At 40.8% G+C, this 9,039-nt stretch overlaps 1 protein-coding gene across 1 annotated transcript; it reads right to left on the bottom strand.

Moving 5' to 3' along the window:
* Positions 1-924: 924 nt before the first annotated feature.
* LOC114265859 (patatin-like protein 7) lies at positions 925-3,215 on the bottom strand. The gene is made up of 2 exons (XM_028206692.2): positions 1,906-3,215; positions 925-1,570 (listed from the first exon to the last, which is right to left on the bottom strand). Exons 1-2 carry the CDS (start codon positions 2,863-2,865, stop codon positions 1,205-1,207), a joined length of 1,326 nt encoding a protein of 441 aa, XP_028062493.2. The 5' UTR covers positions 2,866-3,215; the 3' UTR covers positions 925-1,204.
* Positions 3,216-9,039: the final 5,824 nt, after the last annotated feature.

The raw sequence follows: 9,039 nt of genomic DNA on the forward strand, positions 1-9,039 counted from the left end.
TTATACAATGATAAAATTATTTGAATTATTAATTGAAAGAAATTTTTGCCATCATTAAAAACTGTTAATTGACTTGATGATTTATCAATAAAAAAAATCCATTTGTAATGAAATCAGAAACTTTAAGGGACGGGATATAATATCTAAAACTATAGGGAACAAATTGTATTTTAAGTAAATCTTAAAGGGTGTATTTATAATTTATCCCAAAAAATTTTAACCAATATATCTCATTTCCTTCTATATTTCCAAAATGCACAATGATGTACTAGAGTTTTCTCCATGGCCAACGCTACTTTTGCCAGAGGTGCCTTCCTTTCCCAAGGCCAGAGACTAGTAGAACTAGTCTCTTTTCTCCAAGACCTCTCTCGTTCTTTCTATATTCATCTTCTCCATTTGGTGCTTGTCCTACTTGTTGCTATGGTCAATAATTGCCTTTTTCAATCTTACTGGTTACATTAATGAGCCATGTTAAAACGCCACAAATATGATGTGATGTAATGGTCTGTCTTATCATGCACTAACGTAATCAGTTGAAAATCAAATGTGAGAAATCATCTTTCTTCGGATCCCAATTTTTCATTTTTCGATTCTTATTCTCCCTGTGCTCTAAGTTTTGAGAAATTGTGAAAGTTTATATCTAAAAAATGAGAAATTCTAAAAAAAAAATGTAAATGTTTATCCCAAAACAGATAATTTTCATTAGAAAACAAAATAATTGTGATGAAATCGTGAAATTTATCCAAGATTTTTTTAAAAAAATTTAAAACAGAGAAATTTCTCAATTTGAAGATTGTGCATGGTGCACTAGTACCCTTCTTCTTGACTATGGTGAAACTGTAACCATCTAATAGGCTGTTGTTGTGAATCATGCAATTGCTTAAACAAGGCATATACATGAAGAATGAGAAAATTCACATCATGGAAATGGAAGCTTTAAATGTTTGAATATTTATATTATAAAAAACACCCAGTTCTGAAGTTCCTCCATATACACCATCAAACCTATTTTACAAAATATACACTCATCTCAAACCAAAATATTAATTATAAAAAAAAAAAAAAAAAAAAAAAAAACTTAGCAGTCAGCACATACTCGAGATGTCTTAATTTCGTCACGAGTGGCAGCCAGCAAATACATACATATATATAATCCTGACTAAACAAATTGAGGAGGACAATTTTTGACCAATTTAGTTGATGATTAATAAGAAGAAGTTGTCGATAGGGTAGTGGCAGAGGATGTTCTAGGCGACGATGGTGAGCCCTGTTTCAATGCCACAGTGGGTAAAATACTAGTCTTTCTCCTCTCTTGCTCCTTGATTAGCTCGCCGGCGAACACTTCTAATTTCGCCAAATTCGTGCTCTCCGCTAACCTCTTCCCTTCAAATAACACCGACTCAATATTTTTTTGCGCCAACATATCCTCCGCAAGACTCAAAAAGTTTTTCTTGTCTCCCATACTGCTATTGTTAAACTTTTTGCCAAACTTGCCATTGCCATTTGCTTGAATTCGAACATAATTGCTCGTCCTAGACTGACCGAATGCCATAGAAACAACTTGATCAACCTGTAATATGCATATGGTACAAAGTTACTGCACACTATTATCTACTAGAAATAGTGACACGCGCAATAAATATCCAAATAACAATAAATGTTTTTTTGATGAGTAGATAGTATTGTTAGTTAATTAAAAGATTCTTTTATTTCTTTATTTGAGAAAATTCCTTTTGCAATGAAAATATTTAAAAGGAAGGTGGGTAGAGTCCAGTTGCCATGACATACAGCCACCACAACCACCATACAGCATTAATTTTGAGAATAATTATCCATCAATTTAATTCATTTTTTAATATTTTGATTAAAAATATTTTTTTTTAAAAAAAATTAATGGTAGCTTACCAAGTCGGAAGCTCCTTCTCCGGCAATTTGAACCGCCCGTCTCGCCGGCGATGACGTCAGATCTCCTGCACCGATATCTGACTCTCCGTTTCCGAGAGACACTACAATGAGGTCCTCCACACCATTACAAAATGGGAACTCCTGCTTGTTATTAAGCACGTGCGTAATAGCCGCAGCCGTTGGATTATTCATCACAACACCACCACCGACGGCGGCGATCTTAGTCTGCCGATCGACCGAGCTCATCTCAATCGCCCCAACCACCGTCGGATCCGCCGACGTGGCCAAACACACGTCCGCCATCTTGAAATCATAGCCGTCGATCTCCACAGCATCCGCGCGCGAAAACACGAACGGCGATCGCGTGGTGAGGTCGAAGCAGGGGATCAAAACAGCCTTCACCGTGTCCTTCAACGTCGACTCTCCGAAAACCTTCCGAAACATCTTCTTCTCGTTCTTCGATCGCCGGAACATCCGCCGGAGAACCCCGCCAGAGCTCGACCGGAAAATCATCTTCCTATTCTCCGTCACGAACTTCAACGCCTCATCGGCGGTGAAAATCGGAGCTCCGCCGCCGCGAGAAGTGAAGAGGAGGGCGGCGAGGATGCCACCGACGCCGGAGCCGGCGACGACGTCGAAGAAGTCGGAAATGCGGGCGTTGGAGTTGCCGGATTTGAGGCGGAGGGAGGATTCGAGGTGAGAGAGGGACTTGGCAGCGAGGACGCCGTCGGTGGCGGCGGCGCCGTCGATGGAGAGAATGCGGACTTTGCCGGTGACGTGCTTGCCGGATCTCATGTCTTGGAGAGGAATTTGGGGGAGAGAAAGCTTGGGATCTTCGTATCCGAAGAGGAATTTGGTTTCGAGGATTGAGAAGATCTCGGAGGTGAGCTTGTCTACCTCCAAGCTCGAGTCTAGCATGGAAATTGATGAAGAAGATAGTGCTGTTGTTGCTGCTGCCATTTTAGTTTTTTTTTTTTTTTAAATTTTTTTATGTGCAATGCAATGGAGTGTGTATGTGAGTAAGGTAGACAGTGATTGGAAGGAGAGAAAGAGAGGGAAAATGGATTGGAAAATTGGGGTGATGGAGATGGAGAAGGGGTTGATGGGTTTATATAGTGGAGAGGAGGAGGAAGAGGGAGGTGATGGAAATGTGGGGACACTGACTCCGTACGGCCGGGTAGTAGGCATGCGTGCGTGTGTATTTTCTATTTTCTCTCCACCCCAACACCACCCTGCAACTGGAGAGGAGCCTCTTCCCTGTATGCAACCACCATTGTGCTGTACTGTAAATTCTGGGTTGACACTCGGTTAGAAATAATTTTAAAAAACAATAGTGGTTTAAATCCGTTCAAACTTCAATCCACGTCACCCCACATACACGTGGTGGCGGGTGGTGATTGGAGGAAGAGGAAAAAAAAAAGAAAAAAAAAATTGACCAATAAAAAAAAAAAAGGAGTCAAAAGGGGTGGGAAAAGGGGGTCCCAATTTTTATTCTTTAAAAAATTACTGTCAATTAGGTTAATTTTTTTTAGGGTCTTTGCTATTAAAATTTTATAAGATAAATGATATGCAATATTTTCATAATAATTGGAGTCAAAAATAACCAAACCAAACAAATTTTCCCAAAAAAATTTCCCAAAACTTGTAAACCAAACAAGTTTTCCAAACAAATCTCTCTCTCACACACATCAAATCAATCACTTTTTCCAAAACTCTATCTCAAAATAATTTTCCAAAACATCTTTTAAAAAAAACCAAACCAAACATGTTTTCGTACTTTTTATCTCTAAAACACATCTCTCAAACACAAACCAAACATACCCTTTATCTTTTGATAAGTTAATTTTTATGTTATTTTAGAGAATTTTGTGAAAGCTTTATCTCTTGATAAGTTCATTTTGTTTGCTTAAAACCTTGGCCACATTTGTGTGTGATAGCTAAAAAAATTTGTAAAAATGAAATTTCTCTGACAAGTTGATTTTCTCTACAATTTTTCTAGCATGTTGATTTTCTCTGCAATTTCTCTAGCATTAACATATCCCATTGAGATATGAAAATTCTCTAGAATTCCCCTTGTGCCTGTTGATTTTCTTTGAAATTTACTTACTACTCCTCTTTTAAGCTTCTTCTTCAAACTAGTTGCATGTGTGTGTGCGTGAAGTTTTCTCTGATATTTAAATTTCTCTAACCACATTGAACTCCTAGATTTGTGTGTGATATTTAGAAGAATTTGTAAAAATAAATTTTTTTTGGTGTGTTTCTTTTTTCTACAATTTCTTTGACATTAAGATATCCCCTGTGAAATATGGAATTTCTCTGGAATTCTCCTTGTGCCTGTTGATTTTCTCTAGAGTATACATATTACTCTTTTGAGCTTTTTCTTCTTCAAACTAGTTGTGTATGTGTAATTTTCTTTGGTACATTGATTTTCACTGTCTAAGATTTCTCTAACTTTACAGTGAACATTTTGAAAGACTAGAATCAATTTCTCTATGCGATGGTTAGAGAAATTTGATTTTCTTGCCCTTGTTATGTTGATTTTCATTGGCTAAATTACACACTTCCCCTTGAAATTTTCTCTGGCTAAATCAACTCGAAATTAATAAACAACAAACACCTCTGCTGCAAATCAACTCAAAATCGATGTGTGTAATTTTATCTAGCATGTTGATTTTCTCTGTTATCAGATGTTTCCACCTTTACAGTGAACATTTTAAAAGACTGGGATAAAATTCTCTGTGTGATAGCCAGAGAAATTTGATTTTCTTTTCCTTGTCATGTTGGTTTTCTCTAGCCAAATCACACACTTCCCCCTGCGATTTTCTCTGGCCAAACCAACTCGAAATCAATGAACAATGAACATTTCTATTGCAAATCAACTCGAAATCAACTCCACGGTCAAAAATCAACTCGAATAAAGATTAAAAAATAAAAGCTCAACAAAATAACAAAAGCGTGATTTTCAAATCCCAAATTGAAATCGAAAACCTACTGCAAATTAACTCGAAATTCAATGTTGAATTTGTTCACGGTTTTATTTGTTTCAATGTCCAGAAAAATTACACAATCGAAATCTAGTTCCCCAAAAAGAGTAATTATCGAAGCAAACAAGCAAAAGCAGGTTAGGGTTTGGTGGGGACAATACAATACATTTATATATATTTCTTTTGAGACCTTGCAATCTGGAGACAAATGAATTGAGGTGATGAACAGCTTTGTCAAGGGACATGTCGACTTCGGCGGCGTTGGAGACGCCAGACATCTCTTTCAATGTTAGGATCATTGGAATTGGTGGTGGTGTTGAGGAAGCTTTTGTGAAGAACCCAGATCCAGCTATTGCTACAACATTGTGGTCGATTTTCAAACAACAATTGCAAGAGCATTTGGTTTTTAGAGAGAGAAAAAGAGAGATCAAGAGTAGAGAATCAACTGAAATAAGAGAGAGAGAGAGAGAGAGAGAGAGAGAGAGAGAGAGAGAGAGAGGCACACAGAGAGAGAGAGAGAGTGGGTGTGAGCGTGAGTGTGGGTGTGGGTGTAAGGGATCTTAGGCTACAAAAATAAATATTATGGACCTATTCCATTATCAAAAGTTAGAGACAGATGTTAGACTAATATTGTGGACCTTAGGCTACACTATTCTTTTTATTTTTCTTACGTCTTTTTTTGTAAAAATTAAAAAAACATTAATAATTATAATAATTTATCCCCAAATGAGGCCTTCAAAAATTTTAGAAAAAATTGTTTGTTTGTCTGGAAGCATAATTAAATGGTGTGTCAAACATTATAATTAGTGAGCGGAGTGAGACTTACGATTTAAGATTGAGTGATTAAGAAATATCTGAAGACAGTGATTGGTATGAACATTACCATATGATATTCTAAGACTATCTAATAATTTTTCAAAATTTAGTGGTTTTGTATGTAAAAACTCCAATTTTTGACATTGACTATTTCAATTGGACAGGAAAACTTGCGATTAATAGTAGTCTTTGAGTCTTGTAGCAGCTTTTTTCGGTCAATCTTGTATAATTAATTAATTTTAAGGATCGTAGAATAATTAATATTTTCGTTATATCACCAATGCCTCCTTTATATTAAAAAAAAACGCATATCCACCATAAAAGAGAAAATCCATGTAAGTTATGGAGGTCCTCACATTATTTTTCTTTTAATCATCTTTTACTTTGAATTTATTGTCAAACAAATTACTAGAAATGTGTTTTTCTTTTTCTTTTTTTTTGCTTTTGATTTAGAGCCAAATATTTTCCTTCCTGTTTTTTTCAACTTCGCTCTAAATTTTTTATTTTTAAATTTCTCTATTCCAATACTGACATGGGTGGGCCCATAAAGGACATGGCCCACCACTTAAGGCCCAGTCCATGATTCTCAATATTCTTGAAGCCCAACATCACACCAAGAACCAGTGACATCTAAACACTTGGCATATAAAGAGCCAGCCACATCAGCAGACAAAGATCCTACAAAGTTATTACACCATACATCAGCCATTAATGAGGTTCCTTGCAGCATTTATTGCGATAACTCCTCCCCGTCAGAACAAAATGGCCTCACCATGAACAAGGCAAGCTAGAACATAGACTTTTGGCCAACGTGATAGGTCGGAAGGGACAAGGAAATGATTAGTAGAGAATATAAGCAGGTTTTGAAGACAAGGCAAAGGTTAAGCTTCTCTATCACCAATCTATCCCTGCATTCCATTTCTCTCTTTTTAACTTGCTCGTCGGAGGGTTCGCTGGGGGACTCCTCGTTCCCCGTCGAACTCTTGTGCAGGTCTCTCCGTGGGCTTGGCGTCTCGGGTACCAATTTGGGAAGCGTGGATCAAACCGACCCGTTCCGTCTGGAACTCGTTGTATCATCAGTTGGCGCCGTCTGTGGCAATCCTTTCTGCTCCGTGTGGCAGTTGTGCTCATTGCCGCCAGAGACCCATCCCCGATAATCCCTATATGCCACCTACGAGGGTGGATGGTCATAACTAGATCCATGGCCTCTCAACCTAACGTTGCCGACCCCCAAGCCAACCCTCCTAATCCAAACAACCCACCACAGCATTTCACAGAACTCACAAACAGTATTAACAGCTTAGCCGAACAAAAGCAGGCCTTAATCAATGCTTTGCTTCAAAGAGACCCTCTCATCCTTCCTCCTCCACCTCAAGACATCCCACCCAACTGAGAGCGAGCCCCGAGCCATCCTACCCAACAGTCCCATCCATTCAACTTGGAAGGCTTGCGACCCCCTCCTCCAGATATGAACCTGCCACCCTGGGCCCCGCACCCATCGGTCAGGCACCCACCCCCGAAGGAGAGGCCAGCAGTGTCCAGCCTCCGCTGCATTCCGGTGATGAACACGTTTCTCTTTGGGATGAAAAACTTCGAGCCATGAAACTCCAACTGCAATGAGTCATGCAGAACATACAGAATAAACCCTCCACCACAGCCAACTCACAATTTGTTGCCTCCATTAGGGACAAACCCCTATCCCCTAAGTTCAAAATGCCCTCGATTGACTCTTTCGACGGCACAACGGACCTAGTCGACCATTTGGAGACTTACAGGACCCTCATGGTCCTCTATGCATTCCCCGACGAGATCATGTGCCGGGCTTTCCCCGTAACACTTAAGGGGTCGGCTCGACTCTGGTTTAGTCAACTACCAGCAGACTCTGTCTCTACTTTCCAGCACCTAAGTGACTTATTTCTCAGCCATTTCATTGGTGCCCAGTGCAAGCGACGTCTGGCAACCCAACTCCTCAACATCCGTCAGTCGGAGGGGGAGTTGCTACGCAGCTTCGTCACCCGCTTTAACCCCGAAGCCTTACAGGTAGCGAAAAACGACGACAAGGTCATTCTCACGGCTTTCATGGTTGGTCTACGATCGTCTGATTTCCTTTTTTTTTTCTCCAAAAACCCCCCAACCTCCATGGCGACCCTACTCTTCAAAGCCCAAAAATACATAAATGCCGAAGATTTCCTAGCCGCCCGACAAGATCCTATAACCAAAAACCCGACCCCCAGAGAGAAGAGAAAGGACTCTGAAACCAGAAACACCCAGTACACTTATCAAACACCTCAGTATATTGACCAACCTGCCCGAGCTGACCGGTCGGTGCCTACCCGACCGCCCGGCTGGTTCGCACGCTACACACCCCTCGTTTCTCCCATGGAACAAGTCCTGAACTAGATCCAATGAGATTATCCTTTAAAATGGCCCCAATTGTCTCGGTCTCCTTCTAACCGGCGAGACCAGTCCAAATAATATCGTTTCCATCAAGACCACGGCCATAATACCGAGGAGTATGTTAACCTCAAAGACCAGGTTGAGGGCTTGATACGCCAGGGGCGTCTCAGTCGATTTATAACAGTCTGCCCTCAGCAAAGGCAGATGACTAAACCTACTAGAAACAACCACCAGCACACCCTCCTCGACAACCCGCACAACCCAACCAAGGTCATAATCAGCCCTCACGGCAACCCCGGGCACAAGGCAACCCTGCCCCCCGGTTAGAGAGATTAGAGTTATTGCTGGAGGGCTTGCTTGTGGAGGACCATCCCGTTCGGCTCAACGGGCAGGACTCAGAAAAATAAGGCAAAGCTCAAATAAAGAAGTTGCAACATTGGGCCGCCCTTTCAAACAGCCTAAGCAGTGGATAGAGCCCATCACCTTTACAGAGGCCGATTGCACAGGCATTCGTTACCCCCATGACGACCCCCTCGTCATTTCTGCTCTCCTCTCTAATTACAAAGTCAGACGGGTGCTCGTTGACAACGGTAGCTCTTCAGACATCATCTTCCTCAACGTCTATCGCCAGCTCAAGGTCGGGGAAGAGAGTTTGTCTCCTCTCCAAACCCCACTGGTTGGCTTTACTGGAGACCAGGTGACCTCCATAGGCTCCATCGATATTCCCATCACTATTGGAGAATACCCGCGGTAGACCACAAAGCTGTTGACTTTCCTCGTCGTCGATTGTCCCTCTGCTTAAAACATTATCCTCGGCCGCACCGCCCTAAATGCTTTTCAAGCTGTCACATCCACTTTCCATCTAGCCGTAAAATTCCTTACCGACCTTGGGGTCGACACTGTGAGGGGAGAACAGATCGTAGCTAGAGAATGTTAC

This window comes from Camellia sinensis, chromosome 9 (assembly GCF_055761805.1).
Source record: "Camellia sinensis isolate YWXY chromosome 9, ASM5576180v1, whole genome shotgun sequence".
Classification (NCBI taxonomy): Eukaryota; Viridiplantae; Streptophyta; class Magnoliopsida; order Ericales; family Theaceae; genus Camellia; species Camellia sinensis.

What these genes read in the sequence shown, in the direction of transcription:
- LOC114265859 (XM_028206692.2), bottom strand. Translation starts at nt 2,865, where the DNA reads ATGGCAGCAGCAACAACAGCACTATCTTCTTCATCAATTTCCATGCTA. An exon ending in GAGAAGGAGCTTCCGACTTG is followed by an intron (nt 1,571 to 1,905) that starts GTAAGCTACCAT and finishes TGCATATTACAG; the next exon opens with GTTGATCAAGTTGTTTCTAT.